Source organism: Protobothrops mucrosquamatus, unplaced genomic scaffold (genome assembly GCF_001527695.2).
Source record: "Protobothrops mucrosquamatus isolate PMUCROS unplaced genomic scaffold, P.Mucros_1.0 scaffold1133, whole genome shotgun sequence".
Lineage (NCBI taxonomy): Eukaryota > Metazoa > Chordata > Lepidosauria > Squamata > Viperidae > Protobothrops > Protobothrops mucrosquamatus.
The window spans coordinates 985654-1004128 of NW_015387351.1; the positions used below are offsets into that span (position 1 = coordinate 985654).

At 43.2% G+C, this 18475-nt stretch overlaps 1 protein-coding gene across 1 annotated transcript in view; it reads left to right on the forward strand.

Moving 5' to 3' along the window:
- The window catches only part of CFAP65 (cilia and flagella associated protein 65), a 49394-nt gene extending 31894 nt beyond the window's left edge, over positions 1–17500 (forward strand). Inside the window, exons 26-32 of the mRNA XM_015820482.2 lie at positions 274–411; positions 1991–2056; positions 11010–11224; positions 11991–12161; positions 12868–13155; positions 15268–15405; positions 17138–17500. Of these exons, the coding sequence (XP_015675968.2) occupies positions 274–411; positions 1991–2056; positions 11010–11224; positions 11991–12161; positions 12868–13155; positions 15268–15405; positions 17138–17249 (1128 nt within the window). The 3' untranslated portion in view covers positions 17250–17500. The remainder of the gene's footprint in view (positions 1–273; positions 412–1990; positions 2057–11009; positions 11225–11990; positions 12162–12867; positions 13156–15267; positions 15406–17137) is intronic.
- The last annotated feature ends 975 nt before the right edge of the window (positions 17501–18475 follow it).

An 18475-nucleotide genomic window follows, 5' to 3' on the forward strand; every position in this document is an offset into this window, starting at 1 on the left:
CATGCATGATTTCATTTTTGTCCTCTTTCCTGTAATCCAAACATGTTGGCTTAACTGTTCTGCATATAATTATCTTGTTTTCTCTTTGGTGAGATAGTTGTTTCCAGTAATTTCTATAAAGAAACTCTATAAAGTCATAACATTAAACTAAAGTGCTGCCAGAAATTAAGTCTCAGAAGGCACGTAAGGGGTGACATATCTCACCAGTACAGAAGAAGAAAAGTAGCAAAAATCCCAGTTGAATAATGTTAATCTTAGGTATTTTCCCTGTAGATTTTTACTCAAAACTCATTAGATCAATATGAGAAAGAGCTGCAGGAATGGGAAACGGAAAAAGCTCGCCAAGCTGTGGAGTTTACCATCACTGAGAAAGACCTGGATATAAAGAAGGCCCTAAAGGAACCTTTCAAGGTAAAAACTAGCTTGCTTTGAAGGGACATCTATTGTATATCTGAATTAGAATGTGTTTCTCAAGGTTTTTGTTACCACTTGATTCTGTGTTTAGTGAACCTATGTAAGAAGATGGCTAAAAAAATACCTGGCAATGTTTTCAGTTTGCAGGATAGTCTGATATAAGACTTAGCCACATCATTTAGATGCCAGAATCATTCTGCTCCTCAGAATTAGCAACTACTTATTCAGACATTACAATATAGAGATTTGCAAGTGATTGTAGATGCAATTTGCTGACAGTGAGAGCAATTAACCAATGGAACAATTTGCCTCCGGGAATTGTGGGTGCTGCATCACTGGAGGTTTTCAAGAAAAGATTGGACATTCATTTATCTGGGATGGCATAAGGACTCCTGCCTTAGACAGGGGGTTGGACTAGAAGACCTCCAAGGTATCTTCCAGTCCTGTGATTCTATATTCTATGATTCATATTTTCCTGAATATATTTTCTAAATACACCGGGGAAACATAAATCAAAATTAGTGTTCAGATTTTATCTACATATTTTTCTTAAGGTCAGCCAAGTCCTTTGAGTTGCTAAACTGGAAAATCTAAGTGGCATCTTCCTCTTACTAATTTATATGAGTTATCTAGAAAACTCCCTGTGGAAGACTTATTGGTTCTCATTCAGTTCAGTTCAGTATGTATAATTGTATGTATTATTATTTAAGTTCCATCCGTATTGTTTTATTGTTATTTGTATTGGAAGTTCTAAGTGCAATTATAAATAAATATCATAAATAACACTTGTTTTATTTATTGAATGTGTATGCCATTAACTTCATATAAATGCTTCATGTCGACTTACAAGAAAATTAAAACATCGATGGTACGATATATAAGTGGTAAAATGTACACAATACATTTAAAATATCAGTAATAGAGCATGCACAATAAATGTGAAACACTTACATTACAAATTTAAAGTGTCCACGGTCAGAACCAATCCCATGACATAAATAATATAATTAAATTAAAATGATTGCAATGTTAAATAAGTACATTTATTTACTGAAATGCAAAGTTTTGGATTTCTATTAGCACATCTTTTTGCAAGGATTTGGGAATTAACAGCCAGCCATAGGGAATGGTAGAGGGAAGACAAGAACCTTACAAAAAAAAACAAACACCCCTCCTAATACTGTATAATATGTCAACGCTTTACTAAACCCCAGGAATTTTTACAGTCAATCCACGGCTTGATGTTGAGGGAAAACCCAGCAGGGACAGAAGCGTATGCTTGACTTTTTCTCTGAAGGCAATTTTGTGCTTAGAATCCATCACTGATTTTTCTCCACTCTCATCTAGACACCCACAAGGAGAAAAGTAGCTTGGAGACTGCCCATTTTGAGCAGAAAAGGGACTGGCAGAGATAAGATTAAGGTTTCTTTATTCAGGGTTGCATCTTTCTTTTTTTTTTAAAAAAAGACTACATCCTACAAGTTTGTGTGTATGGATTAACTTGCTTCGTCCAGGTATATATCACATCTGTTCAATTTCTGTAACTTTTTGCTATTATTATCTTCTTTTTCTTTAGGGAGCTCCAAATGTGCCAGGATTATCAAAGCTTTCTAAAGAACTTACAAAGATCAGAAAATATAAGGTAATTATGTTAAACGCCTTAATGTAGATATAGTGAGATCCCTTGTTGTCAGCCTCCGTTCCACAAACTGAGCAGGAAATGTAAATCTTCCAGGCATATTTCTTTATTGTTTCATATCTATATCCACACCTATAAACAGCATCTTCCCAAATTATACTCCGGGAACTATACTCTCTTCCCTCCCTGATACAGCTGACAAAGTGAGAAAGAGCCTGTGGCCTAGAGGTCAACACAGCTGCCTAACGTGCAAGTAGCCCAGGTTTGAATCTCAGAAGGGTATGTCTGGCTGATGAGAGCTAATCAGCTCGAAATAGCTATCCCAGTCCCCCTTAATTCTTTGTTAGCAACCCAAAAATTTAGGAAACACTCCGGGAAACCTATACTCTGGGAACTATTAGGGAGAGGCTGGCTTCTCCCTCTTTCTCTCACACAAATAAAGGTAAGTTTCCCTGTCCAGTCATGTCCGACTCTAGGGCACAGTGCTCATCTCTGTTTCTAGGCCGAAAGAGCCAGCATTGTCCAAAAACATTTGTGGCCAGCATGACTATAGCAATAGCAAAAGCACTTAAACTTTTATACCGCTCCATAGTGCTTTACAACCCTCTCTAAGTGGTTTACAGAGTCAGCATATTGCCCCCAATGATCTGGGTCCCCATTTTACCAACCTCAGAAGGATGAAAGGCTGAGTCAACCTTGAACCGGTTAGAATCGAACTCCTGGCAGTGAGCAGTGAGTTAGCTTGCAATACTGCATTCTAACCACTGTGCCACCATGGCTCCTAATGCCAAAGGCGCCTTCCCACCAAAATAGTACCTATTAATCTACTTGCATTTGCACGCTTTCAAACTGCTAAGTGGGGAGGAGATAGAGCAGGAACAGGAGCTCAACCCATTGCACAGTGCCCAGTGCTTAGTTCTCGAACCTGGTCTATCAGCTTTCCAGCTGACAAGCTCAGTGTCTTTAACCCCTGAACCATCATGAGCCCTTTCAAACTATCTGAAAAGAATTGTCGCTTACTCCTCTGGAGTGCACTGCCTTCCTCCTGGGAATCCATCTCCTGACTACATCCCACCTCACTTGTGAAGAAATTGATAGAATAAATAGCAAATAAGGCGTTTATTTCAGAGCTAGCAGAGTTCATTGAGAATTTGGCCTCTGTGTTACAGAATCCAATAATTGTGTCACAAAAATAAGTGCATGCAATGTATTTCCATAGTGTTTGCCACTGCTGCTAGAACAGGTAGAGATGAATAAGAATCTAATACAATAGGGGTCCCCAAGCCCCAGGTCGCGGTCTGTTTGAAATTGGGCTTCATGAGTGATGGGCAAGCACGCACATGTGTAAAGCTCCATTTGTACAAGCAGTGGGCCCTTGCGCTTGCACTCAAAGCTTCACTTGTGTGAACAGAGGGCATTCGTGCACGAGCCTTCATTTGTGCAAATGGAGTTTTGTGTGTAAGCACTCTGCTCACGCGAGTGGAACTTTGCACTCGAGCACAAGCACCTCCAATCACACGCAAAGCTCCATTCGGGTGAGTGGAGGATGTGTGCACCCGCTCCTTGCATCAATGGAGCTGTGCATGCGCATGTGTGCCAGCCACTCACAGCACACACACACCCGCACCAAGCTGGGCCACCAAGGTGGAAAGGTTGGGGACTGCTGTAATACAGTATGGTTTTATCCAAGTCAAGCCCATCCTCCTTCTGCCTTTATAATACTGTCTAAGACTGATTTAGCTGTCAAGCTTTTTCTTTATCTAGTTTTCAGCAATGCTGCCTGCCTTAAAATATATTATAGCTCCAGTGGAATATGTACAAAATTCGGAGCTCATTTCATACATTAAAAGGGTGGATGGATAGTTTTAAATGTGTATGGAGTCACACAATTTATAAGACTTACTGAAGCTATCGGAATGCAAAAACATCCATTCTGGGAAAAATCACTCATAAGGGATGAGAGTGAAAATGTTTATAACTGTCTAGAGGGTGACAGTATAGGTATAATGGATATAATTAATCATGAAAGGCATAATATCATAAGGTTAAAAGTTCATACCATGAAAGGATTAGGAGTATAAATCCTGCCATTCCCCAATATCCAGTCAGAGCTGAAGAAGCTCCTTGGATGAGAAGCGAAACATCTTCAAAGAAAAACAAGAAAGTTCAGTTGGCTCATGAAAAAGCACCTTTGGAACGAAGGATGAGACATATATAGATGCTTATATGCAAATGCTAAGAATAGGAGGAGTGTTTTATGTTAGGTGGAAAACATAGCATAAATTATGGAAATGTGATATAACCAGTGGGATGCAGTTATCTTTGGGACATGATCTCCGAAAAAAAGAAAGGGAAGGACATAATGGGAGCAGATCTGCTTTGTATGCAGACCAAATTAGTTCTCCCAAGAAAGCAGAACTCTTGAAATGGCATCATTTCAAAAGGTACTTTTATTGGGAGGTGTTGACAGCAGGAATAGAAGGCAGGATCTGAGGGTTTCCCGCACGAATCAAGTAATTAAAAGTGTCCATAGTAACCCCACTGGATGTCCATCTGGATGGTTCAAATAGGCCAATCCGCAGGTGTGAAAACGCTGTGGGAACAGAGTGATAAGGCGCTGCTTCCAAGGCTGTTAGGTGTCTGCACCGTTTCTTCTGTGCTCGGAGATAAGGCAGATGGCCGGAGGTACATTCCATTCTCATCCCATTAGAGACACATCAAAGGGGATAGAGCAAGAGACAGAGCAAAGCAAATGCACATCGGCACCTCAAGCTTCCTCCCCCCCCCCAGGAGAATGGCTGAACCCGAAAAGGATGAGAATTCCCATGCACATAGAACATAGAGTTCTGACATGCCACCCCTCTTAAAAAAATGAGAGATCCACCTGGAGAGAAAGAAAATAATAACGAGACAATTACAAATAGATTAGTTGGGTTTATCAGGGTATTGGGAGTGGAACTTTTTTTTAACAACCTAGGGGCTCTAACCTGTCATTTATGAACCCACTCATTTTGAGAAGAGGGAAGATTCTTCCAAGCTATTAGGTATTGAGTTGACCCATGGTGTTTCCTGGAATCCAGGATTTCTCTGATCTCAAAATGCTGTTCTCCCTCTACCATGATTGGTGGGGGGTGGGGGAACTGCAGCTGGCCTTAGGGATGAGTTCAGTTCACGTTTTAACAAACTACAATGAAATGAACTTGTCTTAATGTTTTTGGGAGTTCTAATTCTACGGTTACTGGGTTGATGATTCTTTTTATGGGGTATGGTCCTACGTATTTTGGTCCTAATTTCTTTGATGGCTGCAAAGACTTTAAGTACTTTTTGGATAAGTATACTTTCTCTCCCACCTTAAACGATTTAGGTTCAACCCGCTTCTTATCTGTCTGAGCTTTATATGCTTCCCTAGCCTCGTCTAATGCTTTCCTCACTATTGGCCATATATTTTGAAGTTGTGTTATCCACTCCTTTAGGGAGGAAATGGTGGGTTCGTTGACTGGCAATTTAGGCACTGGGTTGAAGCTTTGTCCAGTTGCAACCTGGAATGGGGTGTAGTCTTTGCTGGAGTGAACAGCGTTGTAAGCCACTTCTGCGAAAGGAAGATCAGACCAATTGTCTTGTTGATAATTAATAAAGCATCTCAAATATTGTTCCAATACTGAGTTTGAATGTTCTGTCCCACCATTCGTTTGCGGATAATGATTAGATGACAGGCCCTGGGTGGTCTCCAGGAGGTCCAAAAATGCTCTCCAGAACTCTGAAGTGAATGGTACCCCCCAGTCTGAAATTATGCATTGCGGAGCCCCATGTAATCAGTACATATGTTGTACAAACATCTTCGCTAGAGTCTTGGCCATGGGAATCTTGGTGCACGGGATGTAATGCACCTGTTTGGAGAACAGGTCAGTCGTCACCCAAATGACCGTGTTCCCTGCGCTCTCTGGTAACTCCACAATAAAATCCATGGAAATCTCCCACCAAGGTGCTGATGGGCTTACTACTGCCTGCAATAGCCCTGGCGTTCTACCCTGTCTTTGTTTTGCCACTGCACAGATGGGACAGCTAGCAACATAGCTTTCAATGTCCCTTATGGATGGCCACCAAAACTATCTCTTTACTAGATGGAGCGTTTTTACGAACCCGAAGTCGTGACATAGTTGCATAAATTTCAGTCTCTGGGCTTTGGGTACACATAATTTTCCACCCACCCAAGGCAGTCCATCATCCATCGAAGAGAGGTTCTTATGACCCAGGAACCATTCATCTGTTTCCAAAGCCTGTCTGAACTCTACTCCTGCTTCGCTATCTAGGGGCTTTGGTTTCTTAACTTGAAAGCGTGTGGTTACTGGAGTTGCTAATTGTTTAGATGGCATGAGGGGGCCCACCACTTCTGTTTTGGTGCTGTTATACTGTGGCGACCTTGACAAAGCATCTGCTAAGAATTTGTTTTCCCCAGGCAGGTATTTGATAGTAAAGTTAAACCAGTGGAAGGGTTGAGACCACCTCGCTTGTTTTGGTGACAGTTTTCTGGGTGGTTTTAAGGCTTCAAGTTTCTTGTGGTCAGTCCATACCTGGAAGGGGATTTTATTCCCTTCTAGGAAATGGCTCCATGTGAAGAGGGCCCAACGTACGGCATAGACTTCCTTCTCCCACACTGCCCACCTCTGTTCCGTCTCTGTGAGTTTTCTGGATGTGTATGCACAGGGCTGCAGTTGGCCCTTTTGGTGTTCTTGGAGCAGTACTGCGCCTACTGCTACATCGCTAGTATCTGCTTGTATGACAAAAGGCTTCTCTGTGTCTGGGTGTTTCAGGACTGGCTCAGCTGCGAAAAGTCTTTTCCATTTTTCGAATGTAGCTTGACATTCATAGTCCATTTGAATGGTTGGCTCAGTTTTGGTTTGCCCTCCCCTCTCGTTTTTACTAAATTTGTAATGTGAAGTGCGATTTGGGCAAAAGAAGGGATGAATTGGCGATAGAAATTAGCGAACCCCAGGAAACTTTGCAATTGTTTCCTCGTGCATGGCGGTGCCCACTCCAGCACTGCCCTGACCTTTTCCAGATGCATTTCTATCCCATTATGAGATATGCTGTATCCTAAATAGTCAATTTTTTCTTTATGGAATTCACACTTTGATAGCTTGGTGTAAAGTCGAGTGGTCCGCAATTTATTCAGTACCACCCTGACCAGTTTTACGTGCTCCTCCCTTGTTTCAGTAAAAATTAAGATGTCATCCAGGTACACGAGAACCCCTTTGTAGAGGTGCTCCTGGAGGACTTCATTAATTAGCTGCATGAAGACTGCTGGCACTCCCTGCAGTCCAAATGGGAGCACCCTAAATTGGAAGCAGCCCATGGGGCAGTTAAATGCCATCTTCCATTCATCTCCTCCTTTAATCCTAACCCGGTAAAATGCTTCCCTTAGGTCTAATTTTGAGAATATTTTCCCCTTCGCTAGGCGGGCCAAAACATCTTTCATTAGCAGCAGGGGGTAGATATTGTTTTTGCTCACTGCATTCAAAGACCTGTAATCCATGCCGAGGCGAAGAGACCCGTCTTTCTTGTCCTGGAACAAAACTGGAGCCGCCGTTTTTGGTCTCGCTGGCTGTATGAAGCCTCATGATAAATTTTTCTCTATAAACCTCTCCTAGTTCCTGGGAGGGGGGGGTCATCGAGTACATTTTTGGCTTGGGTAATTTGGCCCCCAGTAGGATTTCACTGGTACAGTCAGTGGGCCGATGGGGGGGGCAGCTCATCGGATCGCTCTTCACTGAACGCCTCAGTTAAATCCCGGTATTCCTCGGGTACCATTTCCAATCCCTGATCTTTCGCCGTTGCTATTACCTCCAGGGTTCCTTTCCCCTTTGTCCTTCAGTCTCCACCCCGGGCGACATGCTTTTGCTTTGGGAACCTCAACTCTCCAGTTCTCCAATCCACCCTTGGATTCCACTTTCTCAACTATGCCATCTCCAAGATTAAGGGCCACTCCATGCTTGGGGGGTCACTATAAAAGTTAAAATCTCGCTGTGATCCCCCATTGTGAGTTGAATTAGCTGGGTGGCAAGGGTGGCTGGGATCTCCCCTGCGATAGACCCATCTAATTGGCCAAATGAAATTGGCTCCTCACAAGGATTCCTAGGTTCCCCACCAAAGTTAGGCTTATGAGGCCTAACTTCAGGGTTACCTTTCTTGGCATCCCTGGACTCAGTAGCTCTATGGTTCTGGTGAGGGGCGTGATGGATCCACTTACCAGGGGCTCATCTTCAGAGTCGCTGTCAGGGGATTCAGGTGGTTTTCCAATTGTAACCAGAGTTCCTTCCCCCAGGGCTCCAGGGGATGGGACCTCAGTGACCTCAGCGCTCTTCATGGTGGTCTCTTTGGGTCTCTGTGGAGTCTTCCTAGGGTTCTCTCCTCTGGCTTAGGTGGGTTTTGCATGGGAGTCTTTGAACGGCATTCAGCAGCTCGGTGCCCTCCTTACCGCACCTGAAGCAAGCTGTTGAGCGTGGTGTAGCAGAGGTCAGTTTTATCACCTCCCGTTTTCCCCTGAGGGGGAGTGTCTCCAGGTTCGCCCCAGGCATTGCTGCCTTCGGGCTTGGTCGATCTCAGCTTCTTTGGCCAGGATACACCAGTTATGGAGTCGGTCTGGGTCTCCTCTGGGGATGCAGGCACAGTACAGGTCATTGTTCAGCCCATCTTTGAAATGGCCCACTAGGACATCCTCTGTCCAGTTGAGTTGGCTTGCCAGGTATCTAAATTCCTCTGTATACTCGGCTACCGGGAGAGGACCTGCCTCACTGTTTTGATGCGCTCTGTAGCCTTCCGGTCAGCTAAAGGGTCTTCGAACCTCCTCCTCAGAGCAACTATGAAATGATTGAAGTTTCGAAGTTCAGGGGCGTCGGCGTTGTGCAGGGTCACCATCCACTGAACTGCTGCTCCCTCCAGGGCCATGGTTACGATTCTCACCTGTCCGTTGTCACTGTCTTGGCCGTATTCCTCCATGTAGCTCAGGACATGGGCTAGGAAAATCAAATAATTAAAAGTGTCCATAGTAACCCTACCCAAACTGTCCATCTGGACGGTTCAAACAAGCCAATCCGCAGGTGTGAAAATGCTGTGGGAACAGAGTAATAAGCCGCCGCTTCCAAGGCTGTTAGATGTCTGTGCCATTTCTTCCATGCTCGGAGATAAGGCAGATGGCCAGAGGTACATTCCATTCTCACCCTGTTAGAGACACATCAAAGAGGATAGAGCAAGAGACAGCAAAGGAAATACATATCAGCCCTCAAGCTTCCCCCTCCCCCCCAGGAGAATGGCTGAACCTGAAAAGAATGAGAAATCCCATGCACACAGAACATAGATTTCTGACAGCCACAAAATGGAGCAGAAACATCTACTGATGTCCATATCAATCCTCCAAAGCAGGTTAGTACTCAGCACATACTATTGTCCCACACAAGAGGCTAAAGCTGACCTATGGATAGAAACTGGATTGGAGAAAAAGAAACAATAAACATAGTTTCCCTTCACGTAAGCATAGTTTGGGAAAATGAATACTCTGGAAAAAGTCTAAGAGACCAAATTTCTAGGTATTCTGAATAGTTGTACACTCAAAATCTATTCAAAAAGCCAACAAGAGTAGTGTTTTGCATATTATACTTACCTTACACTTTTTTGATCAACATTTTCCAAATGTTCCTTTTGGTTTTCATACACTGCATCACTTATCTTAATGCTAAGCCCAATCCAGAATTTAAGAGATGTATTGAACCAATTGACAATCAAAAAACTATTATCTTCAGGAGTATCTAAGTGAATATTTGGCTGAAATGTCCAACTCAGGCAAGTGTGACTTCAGAAGATCAAGGTTTTGTTTTTTTTTAAAGTGGATTAGTGAAAAGAAGATTGAAAGCAAGAGTCAAAGCCAGTCTCTAAATGTTTGGCAATTTTTCAAAACGACAGTAACAGAATCTCAGCTATAATGTCCAGAAAGGGTATCATTAAATCCCAAGAGAATACCAAAGTGCCTAACAACATGATCAGAGATGCAGTTGAAGGCAAAAACCTTTCTCCAAAAAATGGGCATCTTTCCCATATGAAAACAAAAAGGAATATTTGGAAAATGTTGACCAAAAACGTAATAAATATGAAATATGAAAACACTTTGTAAAGCACAAAAAAAGAACATTAAAAGCAAAAAAAAATATCTTCAAAGATATTTGGAGGGCGCAGTGTTTCTCAACCTTGACAATTTTAAGGCATGTGGACTTCAACTCCCAGCATTCCACAGCCAGCATTGCTGGCTGTGGAATTCTGGGAGTTGAAGTCCACATGCCTTAAAATTGTCAAGGTTGAGAAACACTGATAAGGCATTGGAGAACAAGAGCATTAAAGGAGTGCTCAAGCTGGATAGGAAGATAGCAGAGAATTTAAATGAATTGTCTGCCTTGGTCTTCATTGCTATGAAAGTATGGCAGATGCCTGACTTTTTTTGACTTTTTAAGCAGGAAGATTGAACCAAATGAAACAAACGAGATTAAATTATAATCCAAATTGACAATTAAAACTAACTAAATAAAGATAAATTTGGAGAAGATTCTGCCACGAACTATCCAGGTTTCTTTGGGTATCAATTTTGTTGAACCCCAGGTTTTCTGTGCTGTAGGCTCTGCAGAACTTGATTTGTATCCCACTTTGTCCTCAAAGATTGGAAAAGAATTGGGGTGGGAATAAGGAGGGAGTGTGTGTGTGTGAGAGAAAAAAGCTGCAGTTCCTGGGCAGTTCAAAGGAAAGGCTACAAATAGGAAATATATATGAAATGAAATAAAATGAATTCCCACCTACACATTCCTTTTGTTATCTTCTCACATTTAATTATTTGGCAAGAGGCTTGTATGTTACAAGTTAAATTGGTTGGATAGCCTCTTTTGCTAAACATTTTATTTTAATTTCTTCTCAACAGACTCTTCCTCCTATTAAGAACATCTGTGAGCCAAATGCCCCTGCCAGCCGAAGCCAGAGGAGCCACATAAGGGACAACAAGGCCAGCAGGTTTTGGCCCAAGCCCGAACTCCCCAAGCCCTTTCTCATGCACCTAGGCTTCACAGCCAGGTCCCACTCAATTGATGATTTCTTGTACAACTTCTCTAGTGATTTGCCCCAGCACTTCCTTTACCGGTAAGACACATTATTTTACTTGCCTTCTCCAGTCGTGACCTCTCCACTTAGATATGTTATGTGATGCTCTTTATAATTTATTTATTTACGGCTGGATGTATGCCTTATATACTAAGCCCAGTGGGGGGTTTTTTTGTAAAAAAAAAAAAAAGGTGCCAGAACTCACACATACTGTATTATATAGCCCACCTTACTTACCCTACAAGGTTCCATCCAAAAAAGGTGCCGGAACTCCGTTCTGGGTGTTCTATGACAAAAAAAGCCCTGACTAAGCCACAGTTTATTTTGGAATTGTTGAATATACCGTAGGGGCTAGACTTCCGTGTTTGACCAAGCTGTGAGTTTACAAGACACAATTGTGAGTTCATCAGATGTACTGATCTGTTTTAGCATGTTTTATGATACGTAAAACCACTTAGCTTTTAGCCCTGACGATGTTACGTAGTTTGGTAATGAAATGCCTGCAGGAACACAACCAAGCTCAGAGAGCGTCAAGGACCCTGTGGAAATCCATTTAGTACTTGCTTTAGTTTTGCTTGAATCGTATTATTATGAATAAAAACTGTTCTACGTATTGCTTGTCTTAACGTGGAAATATTGGAATTGGGAAAAAACAATCCGATTACCTTCCAACTCACCCCTGTGGTATGAGAATATTGAATAAACTGAGCTGGAAGACAAATCCTGACTCCTTGTTTCCAGGCATCTCATGGTTGTAGAAAGACTTAGATAATTTAGAAGAGGCGTTTTAATGTTTCCTTTATAGCCAACTGAAGAAGAAAACAGCAAGAAAAGATTCTGTACATAGGACATCACTATTCTCAATTGCGAGCAAAACTGGAAAAGCATCTATAAAGGATGTCTCCCGGATGGATCTAGAAAACTGCACAGAACAAGAAGCCCAGCTGTTGACGGACATGCTCTCTATGGTGATCAAGTAGGTGGCTTGTCTGTCAAAAGTCCTGAAATATTTAGATGGTATTACTGCGTAGCTTATATATTTTATAAATATATAGACTGCAGAGTTAAGATCAGTGCTTTTTTTCTAAAAAAACAAAAAAAGGTGCCGGAACTCACACACGTCATACAACCCGCCTTGCCTACCCTACAAGGTTCCATCCAAAAAAGGTGCCAGAACTCTGTTCTGGGCGTTCTATGAGAAAAAAAGCCCTGGTTAAGATATATTTATCATATGTATGATCTGCTGTTTAACCAGGATACTGAAAATAATGTAGTTTATTCCTGTCTTCTTTCAGAATAACTTCATAAGAAAGGTTAAATTAAATCAATTATGAGAAATGCAAGGCCTGATAGGAGATTGGATTCCTTATCCAGCTCCAGTGTACCTCACTGATATGAATCGCCCAGCTTCAACTCCATCCTCCGTCAATTAAAATTTACTGGGGACTTTGCGCCAGTCGTTATCACTTAGTTCAACCATTGTCTGGCTGAGCTGTATCCCTGGCAGAGTAGTGATGACTCCCGGTAATTTTGCCTTCTTTTATCCCTGACACATAAATGAATAATCTTAAGCATGTATTAGCTTTTATGTTACCAGGATTTCAGGTGCCATGGGCAGTGGTACAACGAATCTTAATGATTCTCAATCTGAATTGCAATAGATATCCTCTTTGATATTCCAGGGGTTTGTTGGAGGAGACACAGTTCCAACAAGCAGTGGCCAGAAGCCTCACAGAGCCCATACCCTACTTCTACCAATTCTGGAGTGAAAAGTCAGCAAAACAGAAGAAGAGTCCAACTGGCACCTCTCCAGAAACTCCTTCCCCAGAGGTCAGTGCTAAAGATAGGACAGATGACGAAGATTTGGGAAGAGAAACAGTACCTTCCAGAGTCACTTCACGTGTGACAGAGAACCTAAGTGTCATTATTCGCAAGGAACAGTCCCGGGAAGAGAAAGAATTCATTATCAGGTGAGACAATTTGAACATCTCTAAACTAAAAGGTGAGGCAAAATAGCCGCGTTCTAAGCTAATATTCCTGTAATGCAAAAGAATATCAGATGCATTTATTGATTCTATTTATGAGGCTGTCCCAGCTCAAAACTTTCCTACAGAAAAATATTAACCAGGGAAGCTAATGATCAAGAGGCCATATTTGTCCTGAGATTCTAGAACAGGGATGTCAAACTCAATTTCACTGAGGGCCGCATCAGCATTGCGGTTGCCCTTGGGGGGCTGGGTGGGCATAGCCATAGTGGGTGCAGCCTACTGGGTGGGTGTGGATGGAGTGGGTGTGGCCTACTGGGTGGGCGTGGCCAGTTCTACATCATTCGCGTCAAGGGTACCTGTGGGGGCCTGGGCAGGAGTGGGACAGATCTGAGGGTCTCTGGCAGAAGGGGGTGGGACCTGGGCCAGGGCCAAGGCAGTGGGGACCATTCCCTCACTGTTCCCAGGATGGCTTCGCGGGCCACATGTAACCACTTCATGGGCCGCATCCGGCCCCCGGGCCTTGTGTTTGACATGTCTGTTCTAGAACAATGTATCGATATGTGCTAGTTGAATCACAAAAAAGATGAACTTAATACTCTACATAGTTTACTGGGAAGCCTCCTCTTACTTACAGATGAAGAAAAAGGTCTGGCAAACCCGGTGGCGGTGTCTTTTCAAAGCTTAGGTCCACATAATGGCTGTAGGCATGGAGCTTCAGTGTCTTAACAATTCTCTTTTTCTGCCCATGCCTCCTGGAGGTCTGTTTCATGAAGCATAGTCAAAATCAGGCATCTTAAATTCCAGCAAAAGGGTTTTAGAATAAGAATCTAAGGGACCAGAGGCAGATATGCAATCAGAACCAAAAAGATATTCAAATTCCCAGACAAACGGTACAGAAGGACTAGGAGGAACCATATAGTCAAAGTCACGGGTTAGGATTCAAAATATCAGTACTGGGCTGGAGAACCCAAAAGCAGAAATATGGCTAAATTCAGTCAAAATTGCAATCTGGTTACAATATAGAGCCCAGGTGTCAAACTCGCCACGTCACGTGACGTGTCACGACGTATCGCAACTCTTTTTGCATTGCCGGCAATGGGGTGGGCGCGGCTTCAGTATGATGAAACCGGCCCATGGGCCGGCAGTTTGACACCCCTGATATAGAGTATGAGAAGCTTCCTATACATATGTTTAATGTTCTGGCATAGATACTGAAGTTTGAATGAAAGCTTAAGTCTGCCAGGCTTGTTATGAAAGTCCTCAATTTGTGACCACTCACTTAGTAACTGTTCGAACTTAAAATGGACCTCCCTCGAAGTATTTACAACCCAGTTCCAAAGTTACAAAAGCTGCCACAAAAAAGACCGTAAAATTGGGTCTGTTGTGCGTATGACCTGATTTACAACCATCACAATTTACAAGTCATAAGTCGAGGACTACCTGTAATATTAGAGTCGTGGGGGCGCAGTGATTAGAATGCAGTATTGCAGGCTAATTCTGATGACTGCCGACTGCCAGCGTCAAGTCTCACCGGCTCAAGGTTGACTCAGCCTTTCGTCCTTCTGAGGTCGGTAAAATGAGGACCCAGATTGTTGGGGGCAATATGCTGACCCCGTAAACCACTTAGAAAGGGCTGTGAAGCACTGTAAAGCGGTATATAAAGTCTAGGCTAGGGGCTATTGCTATTGCCTCCTTACAATGTTAATCCTGGCTGAAGTTTTCCAAATCTTTCAATATAGAATATTGCCAAATTATAAACATTCTCTGGTCTTATGCATTGCCAATGCATAAGATTTGGGAAGAGAATTAGTAGACAATATTTCTCATTAGTAGACACTATTTTTTCCCCAGATCAATTTAGTTTCTCATTATATATAGTATTTTCTACGTAGCTGACTTTAAATATACCAAGATCAGGGTGTTTTTTTTTTCACCACAAAAATGTTATCTTGGGTTGATGCGTACTTGACTGGGCATGAGTTTCCGCTGTTGACCATGGCATTATAAAAGGTGCTGTGGGTACAGTCCCTGACAGCAACATAGGAAACACCAGCATCAGTGAGCATGAAGATCTGAAATGTGCTTTCTGTGAAGGATGCCGGCATTTGCAAATCTGGCTGAAACGGTGCTGGATAACACCATCCAGAACATTCTGGTGGAGGCCAGTCGTGGGGAAGTAATGCTGACAGCACGGCCGAGAATCATTGCACACTCTCCTGTTTTCTCCCAAAAGTGAGTAGATCAGCAGAAGGGAAAAGGGGATAAGGGTTTGTAGCATGAAAGGGCTGGTTCAAAATTAATATGTAATCGAGTACACCTCGAGGGAGGTGTAGCTGATGCCTGTTTGAGAGTTTAGGAGTGGCCGAAATGTGTTTCTGCACAGGTTCTCTTTCGTAGTCCCTGGGTTTCTTCTTTGGCTGCCTCCTGCTATTTATTGGGCTGTATAAGGTCCGGAAAAATCCCAAGGAAAAGGAGTGTGCAGAGGAAAGGCGACAACAGGGAGTCCTCAACTTACAACAGTTTGTTTAGCAACCGTTCTAAGTTATAATGGCACTGAAAAAAGTGACTTATGTCCATTTTTCACACTTATGACCGTTGCAGCATCCCCATGGACACGTGATCAAAATTCAGATGCTTAGCAACTGACTCGGATTTATGACGGTTGCTGTGTCCCGGGATCAGATGATCCTCTTTGGCGACCTTCTGAACAAGCGAAGTCAATGGGAAGCCATATTCACTTAACAACCATGTTCCTAGCTTAACAATTGCCGTGATTCACTTAACAACCGTGGCAAGAAAGGTCGTAAAATGGGGCAAAACTCTTTTAACAACTGTCTTGCTTAACAACAGAAATTTTGGGTTCAAAGGTTGTTGTAAATTGAGGACTACCTGTAATTGGGAAGAAATCGTAAATGAGGACCATGGATCCAGTGGGCAGAGACGTGAAAACTAAAGAACAGTAAGGATTCCCTAAACCAGTGATGGCGAACCTTTTAGAGACCGAGTGCCCAAACTGCAACCCAAAACCCACTTGTTTATTGCCAAGTGCCAGGTGGGCATGGCCCACTGGGTGGGTGTGGCTATGATGGTCATGGCAGACTGGGTGGGTGTGGCCAAGGTGGGCGTGGTCACCTCGATGTTGCTCGTGGAGAGGGATACCTGTGGGGGCTGGACAGGGTTGGGGGAGATCCAAGGGGTCTCTGCCAGGTGGGGCGGTGGGCAGGAGGCTCGTCCTGTGGGGTGAGGCAAGGCAAGGCGAGGCAGGGCAGGGGAGCCATTGTCACAGGGAAAGGCGAGGCAGGGGCCAGGGCGGCTGCTGCCTGACACCATCGGCCCCCGCACACAGAGGCCAGCGAGCGCATGGGGGCCGACAGTGTCCGTCAGCAGCCACAGCCTGCCGGCCCCTCAACCGGCGCACTCTGGGGCTCCGCAGCCTGCTGCCAGCAGTTCAGAGAAGCATAGATGCAGTAGGTCGTGCCCGGGAAAAGGAGAGCATGCGAGGCCAGGAGAGATGGGACAGGGGGGAGGGAAACCAGCCATGCTGGGATGCATCCGGCCATGTGGGACCTTGGCGAGTTAGTGGGCAGCTGGCTGAAGAGGGACGGTTGCCATCTCCGGGGCATGGTGCGTGTGCCCACAGAGAGGGCTCTGAGTGCCGCCTCTGGCACACATGCCATAGGTTCGCCACCACTGCCCTACGCTAAGGGAAAATCTCGAGCAACAATTCTGTGAAGGAAAAGCATTCCTCTGCCAGAATGGGTTTTCTTGCAAAAATTGCAGTTGAAAAACAAAAGGTAGCGTATGGGAAATCATTACATCCAGGGTTGTTAATCCCCAAAGGTGGCATTTCCTTTCTAGAAAAGGACTTGCCAAACCTTGTTCTTTAACAAGCAGGGACTTAATAAAAGTCATTTAAACAATGGTTGCAAAGTTGTGAAAGTTCAAAAGAATTTTTGTCTTTCAGAGGTGTCAGTCCCATAGCTTCGATGCACAGATCACCTATGATGCAGGGGGCCAATACTTCCAGTGAAATCAAGAACTGTGAAGCGCAGCGGCACATTGTCTTGGCCCCCTAGGAGCTCACGGAAGACTTTGGGATCACTGTGGATATTACTGGTGGGAAGACGGCCCTTTGTGATTAATATCCCTGCTGGAAGATGCCCCTGCAGAATTGGGTCCAAGGAGAAATGACATTTGTAACAGAATCTGATCTGATTTTGTTCTGTGCAAAACTGGAATAGCAGAGGGTCTTATCCTGGATTTAACATTCAAAATAAAAATTTCATTTTATATCACAGGAGAAGTGATTCTAATTGTGTCATACGAAAGAGATTGAGCTTTTTACCTTTCATATAAACGGATATGATTCTTATTCATTTTTGTGTGGTGTTTAGTTTTCACTCCAGCAGGGGGCAGCTTAGGCTTCTCACCTCGTTTGTCAATAGCAGGTTTCACTAGATGTTAAATGCAGAGGATACTTTCCTTGGTTACTGTGATCTCTCGGTGACAATGAAGTTTAACAACTGCACATGAATACAAAGCTATAGCAACTATAAGAAATAATATTGACTAGGAAGGAAATTGGCTTCATGGCGCTGGTTAACAAACAGAAACCGTCCTTTATTCCTTTTGCAGTTTTAATATGGTGCTTCACAATTTCATTTCAACTCTCTCCATGGAGTTTGCTTTGCCTTATAATCAAATGTTTCGGAGTGTAGTGCATCATTAAGAAAAAGGGCGGTTTCTTTCAAATCATGTTGAAATACTGATAAAGCCATGGACACATCTACATAACGTACTTGCTAATACGGAATAGATGATATGGATGGAAAGTTCTTGGCTCAAAGGATCTAGTAGGATTCTTTTCAGGATCATTTTTTTAAAAAAGATCAGAGAACATTCTGTGTGATTCAGTCATCAATCTGTCCTGTGCTGGACATCGCTTCATGCTTCGAGGCATGGAGTAGACACACCTTTGGAGCACATGATTGGTGGCAAAGAGCCATCTCAGCTCAAATGGAATCAAATGGAATTGCATGAGCACTGGAAACAATGGCAGCATTCAACCTTTTCAGAGAATTTGCCTTCCACTGTAAACACTTCTGTACTCTCCATACTACTAGCACTTTCTCATGTAATTTACTTTAGCAGTAGAGTTTGACTATCACGGGAGAATGACTGAACTGTCCCAGCCCATAATCCTATTTAAAAAAATAAATAAATTAGACCGAAGCTAATCTATTTCAGTGAAACCACATTGGCTTTAATATAAATACTTTTGAATGTGTAGGGTGTCTACATA